Source organism: Fusarium verticillioides, chromosome 6 (genome assembly GCF_000149555.1).
Source record: "Fusarium verticillioides 7600 chromosome 6, whole genome shotgun sequence".
Classification (NCBI taxonomy): Eukaryota; Fungi; Ascomycota; class Sordariomycetes; order Hypocreales; family Nectriaceae; genus Fusarium; species Fusarium verticillioides.
In genome coordinates, this window is record NC_031680.1 from 2,820,766 (window position 1) to 2,845,222 (window position 24,457).

At 49.4% G+C, this 24,457-nt stretch overlaps 8 protein-coding genes and 1 non-coding gene across 13 annotated transcripts; 2 read left to right on the top strand and 7 right to left on the bottom strand.

Moving 5' to 3' along the window:
* Positions 1-913: 913 nt before the first annotated feature.
* On the top strand, positions 914-2,907 carry FVEG_01913 (hypothetical protein; the record flags this gene model as incomplete). The annotated part of the gene is made up of 6 exons (XM_018888933.1): positions 914-1,077; positions 1,156-1,262; positions 1,319-1,442; positions 1,489-1,683; positions 1,726-2,085; positions 2,136-2,907. 6 exons carry the CDS (start codon positions 914-916, stop codon positions 2,905-2,907), a joined length of 1,722 nt encoding a protein of 573 aa, XP_018744979.1.
* A 1,797-nt stretch (positions 2,908-4,704) lies between these two features.
* On the bottom strand, positions 4,705-5,492 carry FVEG_01912 (hypothetical protein). The gene is made up of 2 exons (XM_018888932.1): positions 5,111-5,492; positions 4,705-5,052 (listed from the first exon to the last, which is right to left on the bottom strand). Exons 1-2 carry the CDS (start codon positions 5,456-5,458, stop codon positions 4,810-4,812), a joined length of 591 nt encoding a protein of 196 aa, XP_018744978.1. The 5' UTR covers positions 5,459-5,492; the 3' UTR covers positions 4,705-4,809.
* Positions 5,493-6,247: 755 nt separating this feature from the next.
* FVEG_01911 (hypothetical protein) lies at positions 6,248-10,102 on the bottom strand. Of its 3 annotated transcripts, none has more exons than XM_018888931.1 (4): positions 8,209-10,102; positions 7,996-8,130; positions 7,819-7,946; positions 6,248-7,764 (listed from the first exon to the last, which is right to left on the bottom strand). In XM_018888931.1, exons 1-4 carry the CDS (start codon positions 9,619-9,621, stop codon positions 6,744-6,746), a joined length of 2,697 nt encoding a protein of 898 aa, XP_018744977.1. In that variant the 5' UTR covers positions 9,622-10,102; the 3' UTR covers positions 6,248-6,743. The 3 variants fall into 3 exon arrangements, with proteins under 3 accessions (XP_018744977.1, XP_018744976.1, XP_018744975.1); XM_018888930.1 differs by having other exon boundaries at positions 8,182-10,102; XM_018888929.1 differs by having other exon boundaries at positions 6,305-7,764; positions 7,996-10,102.
* A 390-nt stretch (positions 10,103-10,492) lies between these two features.
* FVEG_01910 (hypothetical protein) lies at positions 10,493-12,342 on the bottom strand. The gene is made up of 2 exons (XM_018888928.1): positions 11,330-12,342; positions 10,493-11,283 (listed from the first exon to the last, which is right to left on the bottom strand). Exon 1 carries the CDS (start codon positions 11,630-11,632, stop codon positions 11,348-11,350), a length of 285 nt encoding a protein of 94 aa, XP_018744974.1. The 5' UTR covers positions 11,633-12,342; the 3' UTR covers positions 10,493-11,283; positions 11,330-11,347.
* A 254-nt stretch (positions 12,343-12,596) lies between these two features.
* Positions 12,597-12,861, bottom strand: FVEG_14955 (hypothetical protein; the record flags this gene model as incomplete). The annotated part of the gene is made up of 2 exons (XM_018903994.1): positions 12,597-12,621; positions 12,770-12,861. The coding sequence occupies 2 exons, from the start codon at positions 12,859-12,861 to the stop codon at positions 12,597-12,599; spliced, it is 117 nt and encodes a 38-aa protein (XP_018744973.1).
* Positions 12,862-17,800: 4,939 nt separating this feature from the next.
* Positions 17,801-17,920, bottom strand: FVEG_14954 (hypothetical protein; the record flags this gene model as incomplete). Its single annotated transcript, XM_018903993.1, has 1 exon — positions 17,801-17,920. The coding sequence occupies one exon, from the start codon at positions 17,918-17,920 to the stop codon at positions 17,801-17,803; it is 120 nt and encodes a 39-aa protein (XP_018744972.1).
* Positions 17,921-17,997: 77 nt separating this feature from the next.
* FVEG_14952 (hypothetical protein) lies at positions 17,998-23,591 on the bottom strand. 3 transcript variants are annotated; one of them, XM_018903990.1, is made up of 4 exons: positions 21,402-23,591; positions 20,769-21,344; positions 19,226-20,700; positions 17,998-18,715 (listed from the first exon to the last, which is right to left on the bottom strand). In XM_018903990.1, the coding sequence occupies exons 1-4, from the start codon at positions 21,423-21,425 to the stop codon at positions 18,541-18,543; spliced, it is 2,250 nt and encodes a 749-aa protein (XP_018744969.1). In that variant the 5' UTR covers positions 21,426-23,591; the 3' UTR covers positions 17,998-18,540. The 3 variants fall into 3 exon arrangements, with proteins under 3 accessions (XP_018744969.1, XP_018744970.1, XP_018744971.1); XM_018903991.1 differs by having other exon boundaries at positions 18,677-18,715; positions 18,768-20,700; positions 21,402-21,791; XM_018903992.1 differs by lacking the exon at positions 17,998-18,715 and having other exon boundaries at positions 18,736-20,700; positions 21,402-21,791.
* Positions 22,301-24,404, top strand: FVEG_01907 (hypothetical protein). The gene is made up of 2 exons (XM_018888927.1): positions 22,301-22,634; positions 22,726-24,404. Exons 1-2 carry the CDS (start codon positions 22,546-22,548, stop codon positions 22,925-22,927), a joined length of 291 nt encoding a protein of 96 aa, XP_018744968.1. The 5' UTR covers positions 22,301-22,545; the 3' UTR covers positions 22,928-24,404.
* On the bottom strand, positions 23,211-23,310 carry FVEG_14953. The gene has a single exon. It is a non-coding gene; the product is annotated as a tRNA-Ala (tRNA).
* Positions 24,405-24,457: the final 53 nt, after the last annotated feature.

The following is a 24,457-nucleotide window of genomic DNA, read 5'->3' on the forward strand; positions in this document are numbered from 1 at the left end:
GCGGTGGCTAGAGGATTTCCCGTCATGGATAGAACAAACATAGCTGTTGACAATGGCCTCCGGTTTGCTTCGTATCAACTCACCTAATGTACCATGTCACGCAGACAGGACTCACACAAAGGCATCTTTGAACTTCTTCACCTTGCGCCTTTCGTTCATATCAGACTCTTACCCTCAAAGCTTCTTACCAGTGACACCAATCAGTGGGTCATAGACAACCATGTTTAACATGAGAGCAATACCCTGGGTATCACAGCACCCGTCAAAGCCACTACTCCTAGAACCGTGTGACTGTCAGAAAAGATCTCATGTCCTCCGCAGTTCCAAAATCTTTTGGGTTATTTTCTTCGGTGCAGGTGTTTGAGGTTGGCGACGGTGTTGAGTGGCCTCTTGTGGTCTCTTCGCTTGTAGTCGTGTAACGTTTGAGAACCATGTCTCAAATATTAATTCGGTCCTTCGCCTTTTCCGGCAAGATAGTTACCAAGTGGTATGAATGTTTCGAGAGTATTATGTTCCAAGTCAGGTGTGTTGTCTCTTCGCCTCCAGATTCTCTGCAGATCGACTCGATATGAAAAGCTCCAAACTTTTCCAATCGGATACAGCTGAAGATCTTTGAATTAGTGTCAACCTTGCCAACAGATTATCTCATATCTACTAAGTCACGAGAGTCTTTCTAACAGGGAACTTACCTACCTAGGTGCCAAAATAGAAGGGCTCCTGCTTTGTCAAGACTGTAGGCCGCGCCTTCGCTCGAGGAGACTCTCCAGGCCTTTAGCTGCACTATCTCTTATCTTCACTGCCAATCTTGACTCTTCAACTTCGACATCGGATTACAATCTACCTCCAAGCTCTCAAGCGCTTACAAGAAATTGCATCGAGACTCTTGGAGCGTGGGAAAAGACCGATAGCAAAGATGGCCAACGAATATCGAATGTCTCTCTCCTATCCAAACCCATCCCTGGGCCAAATAGCAGCGACGGAGAATGACTTGGAAGAGAATGCTCCAATGCCAACGGAGGTTATAGGATTGCGCAAACATTCAATCACTGGGCCTCGACGAGTAGTTCTTGTCATCTCGTAAGGGAGTTGTTGCGTTGGCATATGGAACTTGCTAATTGACATATTCAGGTTGTTGGCTGGGCTGCTCTTTTCCAGCCTCGACACTTCCATCGTCTCGACTTCGCTCGTCACCATCTCGCACGACCTTGACGACTTCACAAACGCGCCTTGGATAGTTCTAGCGTACCTCCTCACATACATGGGTGAGTCCCTTGCAAGATCGTGAACCAAGAGAACATCCATTGACAGGATGCAACAGGATTCGCTGTCTGTGTGTCCAAATTGAGTGACATCTATGGACGGCGCAACATACTCGTGGTATCATGGGTCATTTTCGTTGGCTTCTCGCAGGGCTGTGGATCGGCAACTAGTATGACAGCTTTGTATGCCGCCTACTCTGTACTCTGTTCTCAAACTGACCCCTTTTAGGATCGTATGCCGCGCTTTCCAAGGAATGGGGGCATCTGGTCTGTACAGCTTAACACAGATCGGCCTGGTAGAGGTTGGGCCTTCTCACAGTCCCAGTCTGATAGGGGCTTTGATCGGTGTTACCCTCGCCGTCGCCTTTGTACTGGGTCCTATCGTCGGCGGTGCAGTTTCTCAGCTTTCAGACTGGAGGTGGTTGTTCAACATGAAGCAAGTATACTGACTGGCGCATACTTGGAGAAATACTGACGACGTCAGCATCCCTTTCGGCTTGGTTGCGATCCTCACAATTACGAATCTCTGGCCGCACGAAGAAGTGTCACACTTCTTCTCATGGAAGGCTTTCACCAGCATCGATTTCCTCGGAAGCGCAACCCTTCTTACCAGTTCAGGCTTTCTGGTGTTCGCTGTCCAACAAGCTGGCTCAGAGACGTTCGTTTGGGGAAGCCCAGAGATCATCTCTGCTTTGGTCATTTCAGGTGTAAGCTGGCTCGTGCTCGTGTGGTGGGAGGTGCACTTGGAGACAAGGCCATTGCGTAGCATCGAGCCAATTTTCCCGATCCGATTGATGCTTCGAAGAGTATACTCTGCCGGATTACTGTAAGTTGGAAAACAAAGGTACGCCCGTGGTCCCAACTGACACCAATTAGCGTTACTTTATTCACCGGGTTTCCTTACATCTCACTTTCCATCGTCATTCCGGAAAGATTTCAAATTGTCAGCCGTGAAGAAGTCCTAACGGCAGGGCTGCATATCCTGCCTATGCTTGGTGCTTGTGCCGTTGGCTCGTTTCTTGGTGGTGCCATTTCGAGCCGGAGAAACAACACGTCCCTAACTCTTCTTGGGGCATCATGCCTACAACTCCTTGGAGTTGGTCTGATGTCAATGTTGACTGGGCCAGACTCCCACAGTAAAGCCCAGTATGCCTTCCAAGCAATCTTTGGGCTTGGCGTCGGTCTCTCCTTTTCTGCCGCAACTATCATGACCAGTATACTCGCCGCTGAACGGAGTGAGCTCGCCTCTGCACAAGGCGCTGTGGCACAGGCCCGTGTATTGGGCGGTTGCATTGGCCTTGCGGTTTGCACTGTCATTTTCAATTCCCACGTCAATGAATATCTTCGGGACCATTTGACATCCGTTCAACTCGCGAGTCTCCACCGATCACCGCTAACAAGTCTACAACTACCGGGACATCTACAAGTCTTAGTTAGAGATGTTTATGCTGGTGCATTTGCAGAAGAAATCAAGGTCATGATGCTCGTGTGTGCCGTCATGGTAGCTTTGTCTCTTTTCTCGCTAGAAAGAAACCCAGCACCCCTGGAAAGGTTGACGGCTTTTCCTAAGGATCAGTTTTCTTCCAGAAGAGGCAGTGAATCCGCCACAGAGATGACGGATGTATCTAGTATACGCCGCTCCGTTTGAGGCTGATTCATGTCATTCTTTTACTTTATTGCACACCACTGCATTCTATCCCAAACAGATAGGGGGTACGAACTGGTGCGAACAAGTTGGGTTTGGTTTCGGGTGGCATATTTGGCGTTAGCTTACAGGTTTGTGGGTTTTCTCGTATATAGCTGTTGAAATACTCTGATTATCGCGGGGCACGGTAGCATATGTACAGGGCTCTGTTAGCATAGGTTTTCAGATGGTGATATTCTTTGAATACAATAGCAATAAAAGAATTCAACGGCTCGTTAGCTGATGGTTAATCTTAAGCTCAACCGCTCGACTGCAAAAGAGACGAGAAAGCCCTGTTGCATAGTGTGCCATTGAAAAGACTACGAAATGGGCGGTTCCCGTGCCTGGAGACAAAGGTATCCCAAGACAAGTCTCAGTCACTCGTGATGATTCTAAGCAAATAGCTCACTTGTACTACTCTGGTGCCCGACCTTGCATAGAACACAACGCTGGATCAACTGGTTGTAGAGGCGCCGACTGCAGTTACTACTGTACTACAAACTTTGTGTTTCTCCTCGGCCAGTCGGTCATGCACAAAAGTCCGCAATCGGGGCTCCTTTGAGAGGCCTCGTGATAACGCAAGAGCCGTCCGTCTTTGAGACGGTTTGGTACCGCAGATGGTGTATGTGTATGTTTCGAGAGTCCAGACAAATGGGGCGTTGGAAAGTTCTCAAGCTACTGTCTCGAGTTTTACCTATCGTGACCTCATTTCTCCCGGTCCTAAGTCCTCACAGAGAATGTTCCTCGCAACAAGATCCCATGATGATTCTCTCTCTAAAGAATATCGTGTGACGAGCACGACTATAGTCGTATTTGGACGTCAAGGTCTGTCAGAAAATATGCACGATGTGTGTCTTATTGCTTCTCTTTTTTCGGTACTTGTGTTCGTTTCTAACCTGCTAGACAATTTTCTAGGCAACTGGCTACCATTTTATCGTTTCTCGACAACCTTGAAGGTCTTCAGGGTGTTAATCGCACCCAACCCCTCGCCTGCAGGCCTCTTTTCATATCGACACTTGCTTTCGTAGGGACGTATTGATAGCAAAGTCCTAGAATCGGATTAAACATCTCTTTAGGGTTGGACTCGTGCAAAACTCCTCAGATGGACTGTCGGCATCTTTCGTCTTGAGCGTCTGGGTTTCCTGTAATACGTGAGCTCATTTTGGGGAACTGTTGACCAGCAGCACTCGTTCTTAGGTGATCAAATATAGTCCTTTCGCTGACTCGTCAGAAAATGATACTGGTTGTTCTTGCAAGGGTCTGTGTCCCTTGATAGGATCCTATCGCCCTATGGTACAAGTTATACTTAAGTTGACACGCACAATGGCTTCTCGTAGTAAGATATATGGCGAGTGAAGTGTGGGTGACAAGTAATGAGGTGTTCTATTTCGGCGAACCTGCTTCTCAAGTCTCTTTATGCGATAATGCAGAGCTTTTTTTCTACAGAAACCTCAATGAAATCTTGGTTATGAGGAGAGAAAGAACTGGCTCGTGCCCGCAATGTAGCTAAAGGCAGCACTTCCTTCACAGTCTTCAATACCTAAGCAAATTTAAATGAGGCGCCAGTATCGAGAACTAATTATGGGCCGTTCACGACGAGCGACTAGAGTCTAGAAAACGAAAGCTCTTCGCATTTTTCTCTTGAGTAATAAAAAGCAACGCCTTGATGTCTACGATATGAATAAAATTGCCAGTTAGTTTGGTGATCTGGTATGGCTTTGTTCTGTGCTTTTCACATCATAACGATCACAGTTCAGTTCACGGGAGAATATTGTTAGGGACATAAATATACCAGTTTGCGGAACTCCTCAAAGCATTGATGTATGAAGGTGAATTAGCTGTTCGATTTATTTCGTGGTTCCCTGCTCAGGAACTGTGATCAGCACCACCGACAGCCTGGGGTTTGAAGTAGACGGTCATAACCCCCTGAGGGTTAAGCGAGCCCTTGACAAAGTCCTTGAGCGCTTGGTGAGCCTGGCAACCCTCGTCATAATACTTCATGTCCTCCATGCTAGCGAACTCGGTCTTGGAGACAAAGGTGTATCCCTGAGACCGAGCATCCTCATCGGCGGCACCAACAACCATGGAGAGGATATAGGGCTTGCCGTCCTTGAACAGACAAGTGAGCAGGTATGTACAAATAGAGATGTCACTGGAGGCAACTCACCTTTTGCTGAGAGGCATTGAGCTTATGGTACTGGTCCAGAAGCTTGGCCTGCTCGTCCTTGCTAGGCAGCTTGAACATAGTGATTCGGTGCACACGGTTGGCCATCTTGACGGTAGGGATCTGAGTAAAGGGTCTGGATATGCTTTTGATATGGTGTTGTGAGACTCGTGCGGGGTTTGGGGGGATACGGCTGGTAGAAAAGGTGAGAGTTCGACAAACAAGCCTCGAGTTCATATAGGATCTTGTGATAGCTTGGAGAACCACAGTAAGGATAATGTCGAGGTAGGCACTGCCCGAATTGGATAGTTGAGTAGTATTTAACGAAGACAATGCGCGAGGCGGTTTCATGCGGGCCAAACGCGGGGGCGACTCAGGAGCTAGGTTATCCCCGCCCACAGACTCCGTAGACTATGGAGCCGTTATTGGAGGTTGATTTCTAACGGTTACTAACCAATCATCTTTCATTATTTTTACGAGCAAGTACTGGGGATCATGGAGTTTCGTTTCCGCACCTGAGCCCGAGTCATTCCGTTATTTATGCCGCAAAAACGGAATTCTCTGGTGGTTCTTGACCAGATATTCTGCTTGGACGATATGCTTACAAAGCTGGCAGAAAACTGCTATTCCCTCCTCCAAGGCTCACCCATTCTTGGTCCAGGGTTGATATCCATTACTAGGCGATGTCTCCGACCGACATAGCTTTCGAACTTCACTCTAGAACCTACCCCGCCCCCACGAGCCGAGCTGTCAGATGAATCTCCAACTTCAATCATGAGAAAGGGCACATAGGGCCGAAACAGCCGGTATCTGTGAGGCGATAGTGGCGGGACAATTATTTTCCATCTATGTCGTCCAATGGAGCTGAAACCTCGGTGCACGGTAGATCAGTCGGCTCAGGGATTACCCCAGATTCACCCAGCTCTGAGTGGCCAGCGATTTAACCTTATCGCCGTAATGAGCATGACATGGACGAAAAGAGTACCAGTTTCGTCGTTTTCCTCCTTCTATTCCAGGTACAGAGCTGTTCTAGATCCTGTGCCATGCATAGACTAGTGCATCAATGCTAATCAGGCTATACTGCGTCTGGGTGTCTAGTAAGCGAAAATACACTACGTAGATACTCAGTCTAACAACACCAACCTCTTTAGCAATGATGGGCATGTTTGACTTTGACTTTGGTAAGGAGAACAAGAACCGCATTGGCAAGTCCCTAGACTGATGGGCTAGGCAAACAATCTCATTCTTACTAGCATTGACTAAATTGTTTGTGCTGTCATGGTTGGATACCGGATAGAGGACAATTACCTACCATCGACGCTCTCTTTTCTTCGTCCTTTCGTACCTATCTCGTCCAAAGCCATGTTCAAACATGATAGCTGTCGATTACGCACTCAGTCAACCCTATACTGCGTTTCTGCCCCTTTTATCTCGATGAATTGCCGTCACCATAGATCTCTTCATCTAATAATCCCGTACCTTTGCCGTTTTATGTTCCCTTTTTGCTTTCCTCCTAACTCCTTCGCTGACTTGCTATATATGAAAACAATAAAAACCACTTTTGTTGTAAATACCGCGATGCGCACATAATATCCTTTCTGACAAAAGGCGCTGTCTATAACGTTTTCGTTACCAGTTACCCCTCCAATCCACCTTGGAGATCACCAAGGTGTCGACACAAGCTTTCAACAAGCGGAGGCATTGCCTCGCTTGCTATAGGGTAGTTTTGTCGAAAAATGAGCCTTGCCAGCGACAAAACCGCCACATAGTTCGACACAGGCTCTAACTGAAGACGCAACCCTTCTGGAGACGAAAGTGATGGGGTGCCCTGACCGAGCTCAAGGAACATTGTCGTCTCCCTCGTCTCTGGTTCATTAAGTGATAAGACTTCTTGTCCCATCACTTGATCGCCGTTCGTTGTTCTCTGCGAAAGCAGGCCATACGCCCACAGCGTCAGACTAGCAAAGTAAACAACCATAGCGTTGAATCCTCGCAGGGTTGTTGGCATACACTCCTGTGCATGTCGGAGGACCTGTCCAGCATGCCAGGCAGCATACCGGGACTCTGGTCCAGGTAGCCACGTGCTCTCTAATACCTGCATTGCTCTGCGAGATTCCTCGTCGCCCTTCCTGCCCGCCAGCCCCTGTACATCGTCCAACGAGACATGTATGATCATCATGAAAAAGTCTGAAAGAAGCGATAGCTCAGGCCTTGCGGTCTGTGTAGATTTGAGCTGAGTTGACAGTTTACTAAGGCCCTCATAGAGCTCTTGGTAAAGGGAGCAGGCCCATTCAGGAACATCAGACCCCGGACGATCCGGAGCTGCGTGATGGCATTGAGCGATGGCGTTACGGTACGTCCAGATTTGTCCCCACAGTCCATGCAGAGCAGCCTTGCAGCAAGATTCTGTGTCCACCCACGTGTTCTGTTCAGTCATGACAAACTGACATTCTCTCACGTCGGAAAGGCGAGGGAAGCCGGTAGGAGGGAAAGACCCCTTGGCCAAGTTCAAGTCCCACCATATCTGTGAATTACCAGCTTTCCAGAGATCACGGGCCGCCGGAAGTGCAAAGTCGAGCTGGCTGTATGCCAACGTGGGTCCTTTCCACGATACGATCGATGTTTGTATATCGTGGAGAAATGCACGGATGGCCAACCTGTACGCGAGTCAATATGCTAGCTGGTGACTTCAGCATGGTAATATAAGTAACCTTTTGTAAGATTCGATTGTCGTGAATGTCTGCCATTTCGACTCAAGTGCCTCAGGAGAGTCGCCGGTATTGGGCGTATGTGTAGTCAAGTCTGAGGTGAAGCTCAACTTCCCTGCTTTTCGAAGCAGCTATTCGGGATTAGCCTGCTAGCCAGACTCATAACCACAATAGACTTACAGCCAAAAGCTGAGGCGCAAAGCTTTCTGCCATCTCGGTCTGACGATTGAAGCCACTCCATTGACCAGTTTCAAGATGGAGGACAGATGCTTGAAGAAGTGTGATATCTCGCACGGCCAGGCATGAAGATTCAAGCTGTTTGGCAGTCAGCATGTGGTTTACCTTTTGCCAATATCTTTGGCTCACCGTCGCTGCACCATGGTCCATACTTACTCGTTTCCCAATGGCACTTGCCGTAATCTCGTCAAGAGCCAGGCCGAACTGCCATATAGCTGGGGTAGATATACATGAAGCCCCACTAGATACTACAGCAGAGAAAAGCTCTTGGCTAGTTGCCGAGGGATCGAATGATGATCTGTGAATAAAAGCCTCACTCTTGGGGTCTTCGCTCTTGAAGTACGTCTCGATCATATAGCCCAACAACTCAGCTGATGGAAATGTTGGTACTCGGTGCGGTATCGGATTGTTGGCGAGAACCATGGCGAACATGCTGTCGCGTAAGTAGGGTGAGACGATATCGGAGCGAGACGCTGGGCTCCCTGCCTGACCATTGGCCTCGGGCTCATACAACCATACTGAACGCTGAAGGGGTGCTTCCACCGAGACAATACCTTTACGGCCTTGGCGTGATGTACGTTTTCCTGCATTGCCAGATTGAGGATTTCGTCCGGGCACATCTGAGCCTGGAATCCTTAACGAGCCAAAATCGACATCCCAAGAGAATTCAATTTCCGGAAAGATGCTTTGCGTCGCGGCGAAAAACAAAGATTCCGTGGGCGGTTCCTCAGGTCTGGGCGCGCCGAGAAAGGAGGTGACGCTGTAATCGATGGCAACATCAACGGCATGACCTTGATGAGCAATAGCCGATTGGGGCAAAGCATAGGTAGCTTCACCGGCCGTAAAGACCTGAGTGTCATTGCCCGTAGTTGAGGCAACCATTGAACTGTCAGAGGGTGACATACCAGCCTGCGACTCAGACGTGCGGTATTGGTTCCCGCGTCTCACTGGCATCTGACATGTCAAACTCTTACTACGGCAGCGGCTGCACGGCTTCTGATCTTCGCATTTTGCCTTGGAAGCAGCGCAATTGAGACATGCCTCGGCGGCGCGGTCGCTTCTTCTGATGAACGGGCGGTCTTTTGCGGCCCCGTCTCGATCGTGGGTGGTCTCGTGCCGTGTCAGGAGGTCAGCGCGATTGAAACGCTTAGGACATCGGGTGCATTGGTACGGTCGGGCATTCTCGTGCGACCTGAGGTGTCTGGTCAGGTGGTCGGCTCGCTCGTAGACGCGACGGCAAATATGGCAGACGTGAGATGGCGATGAGGCAGACGCATCAGAAAGTTTTCTCTTGGCAGGCAACGTAGAGGCAATTCTCTGGGGCGTTTCCCCTTGGAGTTGTTGCAGTGCGGGATCTAGCTGCTGTTGGAAGATTTGATGCTTCGAGGGCGACGCGGGAGGCAGTGAATGCTGCAACTCGTGCTGTTCCTGCTGCAAGGGTGGCTGGGCGCGTTGATTCGAATCGGTTACGGACACAGGCGCTGCGAGGGAGAACAGGGACGACAGGAGCATGTCTGAGCCGGCGGCATCGCAAAGAATGTCGATGCCATTTTGCTCCGTGGTCGCCATTGGATTCGAAGCCGTCGCCTCAGACAAAACCAGGCCAAGCCGGACTGTGCCGTTCTGGCCGCGGGGGGGTTGACTAGCCGGACGTGGACTTAGAGAAGTAACCAGTCGCTTGAGCCAAGGCAGGCAGCAAGGATCGCTGACTGACTGTTGAGGGGATCGCGAGACAATCCAATGCCGTTGTTCTGTAGTTCGGAACAGAGGGGGCGGGGGGCGGGAGATGGGCGGCAAGCGTCAATGAATCCTGGTGGGGTTCGCGGCTGTCCAGCGAGTGATGGCAATTCAATTTCAGCTTCAGGAGCTGAGAATATCGAGCCCCACTTTCCGGAGCCGGAACCGGCGCCGAGTCCGCACGCAACAATACCGAGCTTTACACCTGGGATGAATACGTTCCTCCATGTTAGTTCGATGAACATGAGGTGGTTGATCAGGGGAGTTTTTCATAGCTACCCCTTGCGTCGCCCTCAAACTTTGACAGCTGAAGTCACTCCCTTCGTTAAACTACCTAGGTAAAAGCAGCCGCTGGCGTCTCGCTAATAAGGTAGCCCATGCCAACGGCCCGGGTAGGTCAGTACGTAATGTACTTGTCACAGGTCATGCCTCAGCATCCCTCGTTGTGTCACTCAAGCCACTTGGTGAAGATTTCTCTCCTTTCAGCGCAAGGAAGAAAGTCCAGAACCCTTGTATGTCTCAGTGCGATTCTCACTTCAATGCCAAGACTAGATTTGGCTGAGATTGGACAGTGACAGAGGCGATCACACAATAGCGATATGTACCTATTTTCCGTTGTCTTATAATTGCATCCGGGTCACTAGAGCCAGCCGTAGACAGGGATGTCAGAGTGAGAAGGCACATATCAATCTTGGGTTTTATCTTTGACTTCGCATAAAAAGTTAAGAATATTATTGAGATATATCGATTTCGAGATATTGACGATTTATTGCGTCTAGCTCTTACTTCCAGTGCCATGTCAAATCCTTCGCGTACCCAAGAATTGGTTGGGCTATGCACCTAATCCTGGACCCCAGTAAAGCCATCGGTAAATGATTCTCGACTATCTGATGCACCTCATGTGGCTGCCCTCGAGATTCGTCGAAGTGACAAGGTGGCTGATCCGAGTCACTCCCGACATCCTGGTTGGGCTGCTCTGGCCTATGGCAATGCCTTGGACCGACCCATGAGTTTTTCTTGTATCATATATCAACTTTAAGCATGACTCGGAGATTGCCATGATTCGTGATCAACCAACGCGCACGAGCACTGTTTGAAGGTGCCCGTTGAATCAGTGGGGAGTGGCAGAAAATGGCTGACAAGACCCAAATCATACCCCTGGGCCCTCGCATTCCAAGACATGTTCGACGACGACGTAACAATAGGTCCGAGTGCCGCTGTGCCAATCAGAGATCGTGGAGTCTTCCATTTCACGACGTGAGCTGGCTGAAGTGCTTCAACAAGTGTCACTCTTGACTTGTCGTAGATCCCTCTAGTCGGAATAAACTTTCTTGCCCATCCATGCTAACGAAAAAGGGCATATGATATCTCATGCCATGTTCAGCTGACATTTGAGATCCACAGTCCTGTGGTTCCCAGCGGCGAGAAGTGCTCAACAACATCTTGGCATTGTGCTTTGGGGCAAGTTTTGAAACAGGGTAGAAGCAGCCAAAACTGGGCTAATTAGTTACATATTCATTCGAGGTTCTCATAAACTCACCTCGACCCTGGGATAGATCTAGTCGACACAAGGAGTACCGCAGTACCCGCAGCAGCGGCCAGGAATTACCCAAACTTCTTTGCCAGCTAAGGCACAGGTAGGACATCGAGTGCCAGGAACTTTCTGAGCTCTGAATGCACTGGACAAGACCAGAGGCCCAACAGGCTCGAGGGTTTCGTTTACAGCCTGACATTCTAGTTCCGGCTGCAACGAGACTGTATCATGATATTGGTCTCCATCGTACAGCATGGAGGGCGAGGGGATGGGTAGAATATCTTGATGAAGGGCCATGATGGAGGTCATATCTTGGGTTGACAGCTTCGTGTAAGAGAAGAATGATTCTGAGGGTAGGCAATATATAATAAAAATTCAAGTCACGAGCAATGTATTATAAAGCTTGGAAAGGCACGAGCTGTTGAAGCTGTGGGGGTAGCAAGGGATTTATGGTTTTCGAGGACTAGTAATAGGGTGTAAATGGACGGAGGAGACCCAGGAAGGGTAAAATCAAGGGGTCGAGGAACAAAGTATGGGTATTGCTCAAAGACAAGACAGGTACGCAATACCCTGAGTCCCTGACACAAGGATGATGCTCCCGTTCAGTCGATGATCAGTAGCGTGCACAACCTAACGTAGTCTCGGTGGGCATGCCAGGGCCCAGCGGTGGTAGCGTAAGACCTGTCATATCGACTACCTGCGAGTCTTCAAGCTGTCATTGCTTGCCAGGGAGGTGCGTGGCGCCGCCCTTGAGCAGGACTGTGGGCCATATCGATGGAGGCGGGGTCTTCTTTGTTTGGATCTTTTCCTTTGATCTGTTCCTGAACCTCGAAGTTGGTGCTTGTTACGGAGTACAGGGATCAAATATGTTGTCCTGCATTCGGTCAGTAACAAGAGAAGACATGGTAGAACGAACAAGTCAAAGGCGGCATCATTTTTCTGCCACTTCTGTATTACAACATCTGTTCACGTTCACAACCGTTCATAAAAGTGATTTTTTGGACCAGCTGAAAACCGAACTGAACTGGCAATGTGAGAGAAATGCTCTTTTTTTTTTTAGCGGCGAAGGAGATATTGACCGGGCCGGCGGTTGAGCCATTGATTGGCCAGGATATGGTGGGTGTGACGGACTGGCGTTAGCAGAGAAAAGCAAAGTTGTGACTGCTCGTCTTCAAGAGGGTCACGATGACAAGGAGCCCACGGTGCTGACTTGCTCCATAACTTGAATTAGGATCAAGACCAGGGGATTTGCTCGAGCCGCTTGGCTTGGCTCTCAGGTAGAGACACCCTGAGGCATGCTAGATGATGGCCTATTAAGCTGGGCCGAGTGGACGAGCAACATGACAAGATTCGCACAGAGTCTGTGCGCCATGCAAAGGTGGTGAATCTGAAGATCCCATGGGAAATTCCCCTAAGAACGCGATCTAAGCCCCCAGTCGCGCGCACCCACCATCAATCCACCACCACGGACCACGGACCAACCCCAGGACTTGGCGGGCACCAGGGCTCTGGAATGACGGATCCTCGTCACTCTTCATTTTGTAAGTTCAAGCTCAGAACAGCCGCACCCATCCATCCATCAGATCAGATGCCGCGCCAGGGCCGGCTCAATGCCCCCCTACCTTTGAAAGCTGGAACGATCGCCAGTGCGTCAAGCTATCTCAACGACCAGCTGGAGCTGGCGTAAAATTGTAGAGGGGTATTGGTCAAGCGTCCACAGTTCCACTCGGAATTCTTTCGAGGCATTGCTTTGTGCTCCACTTGCCTCTTCCTGTGAGAGAATCTCTTTGCCTGATGGATCCGGAGCCGAAAATCATCGGGTTCGTAGACACACTTGATGCTAGAGAAAGCTTTTGAAAGTTTGCATAGGTAGAGTATGTATTGTTTGTTATCTCGAGTGTCAGGTCGAGGAGTGTCTTGGCAAGGAGGTTTTGGTCCTCAGCTATACGAGTTGTTCGTTCCCATGCGAGCCACATAAATCTCACGTCATAGTCCCGACTCGTGCACGTTCATAGACAAACCCAGCCTAAATAATATGGAGGGCAGACCATTAGTTGGGGTCCTGAAAGACCGGCCTGAGATGGAGTGAAGAGTAACGGGGACAGTGGGGTTCACGAACCTGCGGATAATCCAGGTCCAGGTCCCTTAAGTCTCAGGCTCAGTTTTCCAAGAAGCAACGGGACCCAATGTACAGAGTAGGATTCGACGCTCCAGGGTATCTTACCAATCGGCCATCCTTGATGCTTGTCGGGGATGTCGTTGTCGAAGTGAGTGGTTTCTCCCTCTCGTGAAGACGAGATGGATGGGAAGGCTGGTGTTGCGATTGGTTCGCTGCCTACCAGGTTTGATCTTGCCCTGCCTGGTCCTGCATTGCATAAGGTACTGTCAGGCTGAATCTTGATCGGCATCTGACCCGCCAAGTGCCGCTGCTTGCCTACATACCAAGGTAGCCAGCCATAATATAGGTAGATCCGGTTATGGTGCAGATAGAGGCTGCTTATCTCGGCTGTATATTGGGTAGGTACCTCGTCATGCCTCATTTGGAGCTGAACATAATAGTGCAGATTTGGCGGGATTCTTTTTATGGGTTTTTTGATGATTAAGCGGCAGTTTTACTGATCTATCAACTATTCGAATAGGACGTGCCTCGAACATATCATGCTGCAACGAGTCTGCCCAGTCGAATATATCCCTTCTTATCCAAGGAAGGCTCACATATACAAATCGTCGTGGTCCTGTCATCGTTGGTGTGAGCGGCCCCCCCCACTAACTACTAGCTGGGCTAGCCTAGGTTAAGCGCAGCTTCATGTCACGGCTGAAATCCGACGTATGTATTGACTCAAACGATGGTTTTAAGCACAAGTTTGGGGTTCTACGACTCGTAAATGAGCAAGGCTTCCTTGAAAGGATGAGGCCAGATTCTCCAACCTGTCGAGGTAGAGCTCAAGGAACCTTAGTAGTTACTAACCCATGAAGTGTTGGATTTGTGCAAGGTGCTAAACATGCTCCTATACCTAGGCGGGTAGATATGGCAGGGGTGCCCTTGAAAACTGCGCAGCCAAAGATACATCTATGATCTCCCCTGCTTGCTGTAGGTAGCGTAGCCCCTCGTAGGTCTTCATAACCCCTCCTCCAATCGACCTCGATTGAGAATCGATCTCATCTCGGCTTCTCTAGTCTTGAACTCAAACTCAATTTTAGTTGAGATCTTCCTTCTCCATTCCCTTGCCCTGTACTCTATACTGATTTGGCTATTTCCGTTCCGTTGGCAATGCACAAGTACCGATTTTCGCAACAGTGAGCGATATTGCCCTCACTAATTGAGCTGATGGCACCCTCGACGCTAATAAAGTTCGAGGTGCACGCGAGCAATAGTTCCAACGGGGAATTGCTTTTTTACAGACAGTCTCAGCCCTGACGCCATTAACTTTGCATAGACTACAGAGTTGGATTTCTACCATATAAAGCGCCAGCGGTATACCTAGGTACCTAAAATATGGATTCAACGACCTCAACCAATATGGATTCAAGGTATGTGAGGTGCCTATCAAACCCTATCTCGTTGGCCACGATCGCTGTCGCACCCCCAGGCAAGCCACGATCGATCCGCTTCCATGGGGGGTGTGATGAAAGCTATATTAGCTGTCGCTGTGAAATTCAACAGTTGCGTTCGTTTTTTCTTTTGGGTGTTCACGTTAATTTGTCCTTTTCGCCATGGCTCTCTTGATCTGTATCCTTGTGAATCCTTTGATAGCTGGGTCGTTTTTACTCCAGTACGGCTGACAGACGACATGGATTATCTCTCGTGACGTTGGCCGCAACAGACCAGACAATGCAGTACTCGAAACAAAATCTACAGGCACACGCAACTGCATGCGCCACTTCCGGAGTCGATCGATCTCCATAAGAACTGATTGATGTACTTGGCTACTTGCTCACCGGTTCAGTCCATAGAACATCAGTGCCAGAAACACTCGACTTGGTGTTACAAATCGTTTCAACGCTGGGTGTTTTTCCAAATGACTCACCGCTAGAGACTTGACAGATTCAGGAGCTGATCTCCGATCCAGCTGAAAAGTACCAAAGATTGGCTAATTGGGTGCTCTCGATGTCCAGCCATCGACTGTTTACTAGAGGATTTTCACACGTATAGCGTATAACAGCCGAATCGGACTTTACTTTTGTCGACGCATGCATGGTCTTGACGCGTATAGCTGAATTGTATAACACCTGTCCTCCCTCCTTACCTACTAACCCAGCTACTTTAGCTTTCGACTTCATGTTGCTTTTTCGTGCTCCACTCCGTGTCTACCTGCACGTTGGTCCTTTGCCAGTCAGTGCGAAAATGACCAGTCCTTAATGGAGAATATCGTTTCCGACAGGTGTGCCCAGCCAGCCGCAAACGTGTCATGCCATAACTATTCTCCTTTATGAACCCCTTGAGTCGAGCCTGAGCAATTTTTGTGTTCTACCGCGGCATACTGCAAGTGTTTTAGGTTAGCTCACTGGCACTCACAGCCATCCACCATACAACCTCGAGTGCTATAAGGTTATGCGTAGAATGTAAGGAATCAAACAAAATCCTTGCTTGCTGCAAGCGTTTAGTAATTCGCCTAGGGGCGGGGGTACACCTGAAACTGTCTTACACCGTTTATCAACTTTTGTCTCGTGTTTTCGTCCCTACCTAGACACGGAAGTGGCTTCTACCCTGCGCGTCCTCACTCCGTTCAAGGATGCACCTACGCAGTAGACTGGTCGTTGACCCCCCACTCCAAAGCAGGGCTTAGGTGCGTCAGTTAAACCTGGGCAAAGTCGTCATTTTTGGTCAAGATAACCCAACAACCAAGGATCGTAACGACTCCACACCACCGTGGCCACAGGTATGCCTTATCACGGGACCGTTGAGACTGCAGCCACAAATCAATATCAAAGACTAGCTCCCTAGAATGCCACAGCTAGACCCATAAAGCTCTTCCCTTACTGAGACAAGCCCGTTGAACCTCGCATGAGATGTAGCATGCACTGTATTGTGGAAAGGGAGGAACCTCAGCCACGATATGGAAAGTTCGGGCATTTGATACGATGGAGCGTGGACCAACAGCCTCTCCAATCCATATCAAAGGGTTGAGTGTGGAACGTGTTGACCTAAAAGCCTCTCACGACTACGAAGTACATGCATGTACAGCACTGGACGAAGGACATAATCAATTGTCAGTGCGTGTTTCGTTGTGATTGCAACTACCTAGGAGGACAATGTCCGACATTTTGAAGGGTCTGCAACAGGCATGGACAACACAATCAACTGCATTTAGCTGCTCAATGACAGGTCAACTACTTTGAGAAACATTCAAATAACTTGGAACACGATAGGTCCAGGCTCTGTCGTTTGTGGTCAGTCGACTGAGGCTATTTTGTCCAGACATCAACTTCTGTCACTGTAAGCAAAGGACACGACACGGCGCATATCCCGCTCTACAGTTGAGAAGGAAACATGTGTAGTCCGAGTCAAGCCTAGTTTGCGATGGACAGATCGGGCCACGGCGCGACGAGATGCATAGAATCTAGGGTAGCGTTATGCTGTTCGAGTATTTAGGCCAGTGGCAGGTAGCGAACCTTGTGCACCAGGCCCATCGTGCCTCTCTGCCACCAACAGCCACCCGGCAGACTGGCCGCATCCACGGAGTAGCCGCGGCGACTATCGATCTTGTCCCCATGGGCCTGCATATGGTTATCTCTACTGTATGTACCTGTGCTCAACTCGCCTCCAGATGAACTAAACTAGTACCGCTTGTGCCCGATTGGAATTCCCGGTCTCTGCAGCCCTTCAGGACATTAAGTAGATTGGAAGATATGCAAGTTGAATGCATGACCACATGGCAATACTTGCACAATCTCTCGCTCCCATACTCCCAGACTTAACTTACATATGCATTGAGAGTGCGAGCGTCTAGCTCTCGGGGCTGCCATTGTCACCATGGTCAATACTATAGCCTCGAAGTTCTTCAAGGTGGATAGTGTCTAGAACTCATAAAATACTGACCATCCTTTGTAACCAAGAGACCACCGCACGAGTCAGGCTTAGTACCATAGACTAAACATATACCTACTGCATCTCATCTGATGAACGATTAATAAGGATCCTCCCACCGCGCTAAGGATCCCGAGGACAGGAGGGAGGGGCGCACGGGTAACACCAGTGGCATGTTGAGGGTGAGCAGTATATACTCGTTACTACTTTTACTACCGTATGTATACTGTTGGCAGCCGGACATCTCAGCACTTCGACACTAGTCAATCAACGACTCGGCCATGCTTATTTCCTCGTCAGGCCAGAGTACCTAGAATGCCCAGGGTGCTGAACTCACAGTGGCAGAAAGTTCCCAAAGAGGTTTGGACTTGCATAGCAGCGAACTGTGAAGCAGCTCTTTTCTGGACAACTGGACGAGTAGGTTTCGAGCAGAGCAAATTTCAATCAGTTCATGATGTGTGAGCGGGTAGTGTCCTCGCAACGTGTATGCAGTAGTTTACTTGTAATGCATGATAAGTGCCGCCACGCTGGCACACCAAGCTCTTCACCAGGTGTTGTGCGTTCTTCATGCATGTAATTTCACTCGAGGCTGCAGCGGGCGACAAAGAACTATGCAGCCAACCTGGACCTCGTCCGAGCACTGCCATACGGGTGAACAAAGACGTTCTTCGACTGACAGATAGCCAGACGAGCAACGCCAATTCGACTCAGCACTGACTACGGCAAATGGCGGTAGGCTTGAGGGCAGAGAGAAATGGCACAAAACATTCATTGTTCCTGGGTATCCCAAAACTCCTGTCTAAGAAATCTAACCAAAATCCCAGCTATATCATTATCAATTCAATGAAACACCACCACAGAAAACAAAGGGGTGCCAGTTACTCAAACCCCCTTCGAGATGCGAGCTCATCTGCGTATACGATCCGGTCGTGATTTGACACATGTTCAGAAAGGCAAAAAGTGTCCAAAAGACTTGACGGAGCTAAACCTCAGGATGGCGAAAAGGAGATATGCTGCCAGCCAAAGACCTATGGTAAGTGTGTGACGCGGATCGTTATAGACGATGTCGTAGTGCCGTGCAGCATGTACGAAGTATCATCACAGCAGGGAGTTGCCACATTACACGAGTGATGCCCTTGGTATCTGAAGTACAGCATCATTCGCAAGGATGAACTATACGGGCTATCGATCAAACCAAGGTCTTCTCGATTTTGACCAGCAGCTTCCCACCAGGTACAACGCGGGGCTTCGAGTCCATGAGTCGGATGAATCGATAGCCGGGTCGCAGACGGTCTAGGCGGATGCAAGCCCAGGCAAGCAGTGGCGAGCTGCCAAGCTTGGCTGAATCGTCCTCGACCTTGAACCTAGAGAATTTTATCGAATTAGCACGATATGAAGCAAGAGTTGTCGACCAACAAGCTTTGCGTCCCGCCCCGCCCCGCTAGCTGGCGGATCTCAAGGATGGCGAAGTGAATGCCACGAGTCACCATCACGGTGCACCAGTATTGACCATACCAGCCTAGGCAGTGTGGGAAACGACAAGTAGCAACCCAATGATCAAACATGATTAACCGTATTGGGATCTGTGATCTGCGTCTCGCTCAGACCGAACTGGAGGTCTGTGTCCTGGGGCCAAGGGTGTCTTGGAAAGCAGCTGTTCCTTGATACCCAAGGAAGCCGATGGGCCACAGCTATTACCATAGGACAGAAAGGAGCCCACCGCCATAATGCAAGCTCTTTGACCGCAAAAGACTCACTGCAGTGTTTCAACGATACACTTGTGTGATTGGCAAGACACCGGAGACAGTCCGAGAGCAAAAGGTGGGAGGGTGGGATACCGATACATGACAGAATTGAAAAAGTTGTCCACTAACCTGATGAAACTGAGCTCTTGGACCACCTTAGGAATGTTCAAGAACTGGAGGGTCGAGCCGTGGGGGCCGAAATCGGGATGATCCGTCTTACCAACGTCTGTTTTATCTTTGTACTTGTGCTCCTGCACATATGCGTCACGTTCAGCATCGGTTGGCTTGTCGACATGCAGCTCTGCCTTTATCAACGGCCTTAAGGTGCTGGCTGAGCGGCCGGCGTCTGCTGCGTCGCCAGCTTGGATCGGAATGTGTTGTCCAGCAAAAACTGTGATCCTCAGATTCATGGTACGACCTGGTGTGGCTTCGCTCTGAGTCTCTGCAGATTTGTTTGAACTTTGATAACCTTCCGGTTTCAGAACCCAGCCCTTCTCATCTGCAAACATGCCTTCGTTGAGCATCATGCCTTCATCCAGATACTGCCAATTCATGGCGACCATCTGAACACCGCCACGCCAAAAGAGACTTGGGTCTGGATTTGAGCTATCGAACCTTCGACCTGCAGGGAAAGCGCGCATGAAGTATCCCTTGTTATGGGTAAACATGTCGCGATGCTGCTTTTGGTGAAGTTCTAGGATACGGTTCTCGCTGATAGAAAAAATGTGGGCAGGGATTTTGGCTTCCTTGGTTGCGAGACCCTTATAATGCTGACTGCGTGTGTACACAGCAAGTTTGCCAAGGTTCTCACAGATCCGGACCTTGGAGCTGGTGTTCTTCTCGTGTGAAGGACATGTGCTGTTAGAACCTGTCAGGGATGGTCCTGTGGACTGCGAGGGATGCTCATCCTCCGACCCTGATGCATCCTCGTCATGTGCGTAAATAGCAGGTAGATCCATAGTGCTAGGCGGCACCACGATCTTTGCAGGAGCCTTCTTGACCTTTACGAGAATTCTTTTTCGCAGCTCGCCCAACTTCGGGAGTTGCAGTCTCGGGCCAGTATCATCGAGTGCCTTATCCACAAGCATCTCACCCCATTCCTCTTTCATGATTTTGACCATGACCTCTTGTTGGTCCTCGTCAGCGTGCACCTCTAGGCTGACTATAATTGGAAGGTCATTATCGATGAATGCAGATTCGCCAACGGCTCTGCACACCTCTCGAAACCCACACGGCGCAGTTAGAGTCCATCCATGTGTCACAATTGGCTCGTCTTTGGGGAACGACTGCCTTGTGCGTGGTGAAAGAGGTTTAGCAACTTCCAGACGGTCTCCAGATTCTCGTGCCTCGAGTGGAACTTGATTCACACTCGATCGTGGGGAGGAATTTCGGCTACCTAAGCTGGTACTGCGGGAGCGATTGGCGGTTTTGTCACCAAGATATCCTTCAACTTTGTCGATCACCGTGGTAGCGACATTGGGAAACGATTCTCCTGAGAGTCCACGCTTATGGTCAACCTTGGCGGCTCTGCCTCTCGTTGTGGGAATAATTGTATCCCCATTCCACACATCAATCTCGATACAGCGGCATCCTCGAAGAAGAACCTATTGGCAACCAATGTCAGCTACACAATCCTCGAAAATTCTTGCAGGGTTTCATCGAATAAACGTACTGTTCTGTATGCTTCAGGGGAGCTTCTGCTCAGTGAAGCCAGTTGATTTCCAACCAGATAGGTGTTGTGACTGCTGCTAATAAAGTAATTTGTGAGAGGTTTTGAGAGATCTTTTTCTGGCAAGGGCCCGGTGGCCTCCCATGAGAAGTCGGTAACCCAAGTGTATTTGAAATCTCCCAAGGAATAATCCTCCTTAGCAAGTTCGCTCACAGCGCTCTCGCTCTCGCCCTGGACAGTTCGTAAGAAATCGGCAAACTTGTCTTTGGACAGTCGCGGCTCTGAACCGCAAAGATCATAGTATGTACGGTCGAGGGCCTCGTGCATCTCAGTAGTAATATGAATGTCTGGTATATCGGGAATTGGCGCTTGCTGATCAGAACTGCGGCTCGAGCATTCGTCAATCGGTGGCTGTTTCTGTGCTACAGGCTGTTCCCAGCCGTACATGGGAGCTGGCGATGCGGCGGTCGTGAAACGAACCATGCCCTTGAGAGCACCTATGGCTTGGAAATTGGAGTTGCCAAAGATGGACATAGTACGGGCGCGGCGAGGTTTGTCGTCCTTTGCGCTACGGCGCCGCTGGAGTCTAATGTCAGTGGATACGATCAAGAGGTTTGAGATGCTGATATGGCTCACTATAAGGCCACAGAAGAGCGACATGGCGACGAGCTATAGTTCCCAGGGGCGAAATGGGGTTTGAAGCTGGCGATGTCGGCGACGGTTATATGGCAGAAACCATTGGAGCGAATGGCTGCCCCGTTGGTCAACCAAGCATGAGAAAATTGCAAGCCCGGGACTCTGTTGCTTCGCAGTTGAGAATCGGTACCTTGAGTCCGGTCTTGTGAGCAGAGGTCCTTCGATTGAGCGTTGACAAGTAAGATGTGCTCGAAAGAAGGAGAAGAAAGGCAACAAAATGGATGGTTTGGATGTCAGCACGCTTGTCTGATAGGCGATAAATTAATACGGCGGTCTCCCCGGTTCAGTAGCCAAGCTAGCAGCCGAGTCCAGGTCTCGTTAGCGTGCTGCAGCACAGCCCTAGGGGATGGGGTCGAGCAGGGGACGGGCTGAAAGAAGAATGGATACCGAGTCCCAGGGCTGGAAAAGATTTGGGCCATGGAGGCTTGGGGGCGAAGAGATGATTGGAGAGAGCGTAGTCGACTGTCTGTTTAGAGGAAGCAGGGCGACCGCACAGCATCATGGCCACGGCTGCTGTGTCCTCAAAGAGTGAGGATGACTGCGTGAAAACGATAGCAACGGCCTGATGGAATGGGGGCTGTGCCTTGCCATGTTGTGCTGTGCTGTGTTGCGCTGCCATGTGTTACTATGCGCTATATTGTATCAATGATGAGCCCTGCTATTTTCCAGATTAACAGATGCTTCATGCCAATTGATTGATCTGCCAAATTGGATCATTTGGGTGTTTCTATGCTCTACCAACAGGCATAAAGCATTCCGAATTTGGATCCAATCGTTCAATGGGATTCAACGCCAGGCTCCGGGACGGTGCGGGTGGGGCTGGAATGGGCGCAGTCGCGAAGCATCATTGCTTAAGGTAAGCAGTGAGGTCATACGTTGGCCACATTCAATGACAGCGTGATTCACATCCCAAGGTTTTACTTACTCCAAGACTGTAGCAAATGCAGAAGTTTTCTACAGAGACTGATGGGCTTTCGTGTATATCTCCAAAGTCAAGCGCATATCCTCTGCAAAGCTGCACCGAGACCAAACGCTTTTGATCAAGCTGGTGAGGCTTGAGTTCATATAAACCCAACAATACTGCATGTTCAGCATCATGGGCTTCGGCAATGAATACGAGGAGCAAGTTCGAGCGTGGGGTTTCGAGCGGGTTTCCACCTGGAGCGATTCGCCGTAAGTCTTCTTTGCTATTACGATTGTTTCTACAGACGATGGTTTCTGCAGCCTCTGCACGTCGCATATCCTTTCTAACACTTGGTTATAGAAACACTCACTATCCACCACACTCACACGCCGCTCTTACGACTCATCTAATTATCGAGGGCTCGATAACTCTTTGGTATCCGCAAGAGAAGGACAGTCAGAAGCAGGTATATGGCGTAGGGTCACGTATTGATGTTGATGCAGGAAGGGTTCATGAGGTCCAGGTGGGTGGAAGTGGGTGCACAATGGTGATAGGTGAATGAGAACAAGAGTGATCAGTTTCGCTTTTGCGTTGCTCTCAGACATGGCTTCGAACACAAGGTCACTGAGTTCATGGCTTAGGGTGGTTGTGCCTTCACATAGACACTGCTCTAGACAATGTGTATCAAGACTCAACAAGCATCTTACACTCTTTCAGGCTACATGCACGTCATGAATCAACAGGACGACGTATAGTCTTGGTGTATCATCTGCTGAGAGTTCTGGAATCATTTCGAGTGCTTGAGCAGCAAAAAGAGTCAGAGGATAGAACGTGACTATCATGGTTGGACGAACAGGGAATCGAACCCTGGACCACTCCCAGATGAAGGGTTGATGAGCAACGAAGCCATGCTAAGGGAGTATTATACCACTAAACCATTCGCCCGGAATTGTTGAGTTGCGGCTTCGAAGGATGCAATATTCGCGCTTGGCAAAGTGAACACTGCAAAGTTCCGTTCGTACTCCGTAGATTGGAGAGAGCGTCTGGCGTCAGTTGAGTATCCGGAACAGGTTGCATACCTTACCGAAAGTCTGTGAGTAGGCTAGTAAGATGTGTCGCTAAGGAAATCACTGCTCCGGGTTCGTGTAGTCTTTGCATCCTCGAGAAGAAAACCGCTACGGGGAACGTCAAGAAGTGAGGAGGTTGGGTATGCATGTGAAGAACAATTGAGAGTTTGCTGACACGAATGTCACATCATAGGGTGTTGGATATATCTGGAAAGGCGGGCCAATGACACACCGCATGTGATTGGGTGTGTGAACTCTCATGTCGATCCCGGAGAATTCGATGGTAAGAGTTCGCGATTCCCATGTGGGTTTACTCTGCAAACATCATGCACTAGGAGTCTATGACTTGGTTTGATGATGTGATAATTGCGTATTGTGTTAACCCCAATCTGTCAGCATACCATCCAGTGTCTGAGAGCCCTGATGTGAGAACGCAGTTTAGGGAGTTAGCTGAGCAACAGATGAAACGGTCAACACGGGTCGAAAGCAAAAAGCCATGATCAGACAAGTCCGCTTGTCATCTTGGATGTTAAATGAACCCATGTCGAATGTCCAGGATGGGACCCTGTCTATATCCGCTTGACTTGTCGGCCGATGGATGGATCATGGATAACCTTGAGCCGTAGCATTTCCCCACACTCAAGAGTCTCATTTCGTATACCATCCTCCGGAGTATATTGCTGTATTGAAGATTCGAAGTCAAGAGGTCGGACGTCATACAGGACAGGTTGGGAATGTGGCTAGCTCTCGTTAATTAGACAACCACTATTAGAAACCAAGCATATCTATTAACTAGGTCTAATAAGTTTACCTTCGATGGCGGTCAGTCTTATCTGCAGAAAGCTCACAGCAAGGTGTCCAAAGTCGTTGAGTATCTAGTAGACCTCACCTTGCACGCCAATTTTTGAGGGGGTCGAAAGGGGCCTCGTAATGCATGCAATGCACGTTAGGATTTCTAAACTCTCGGCGGCATATGTCGGCCATGAAAGTCTGTTTGTCTTTATTCATGTTTACGTTGACATAAG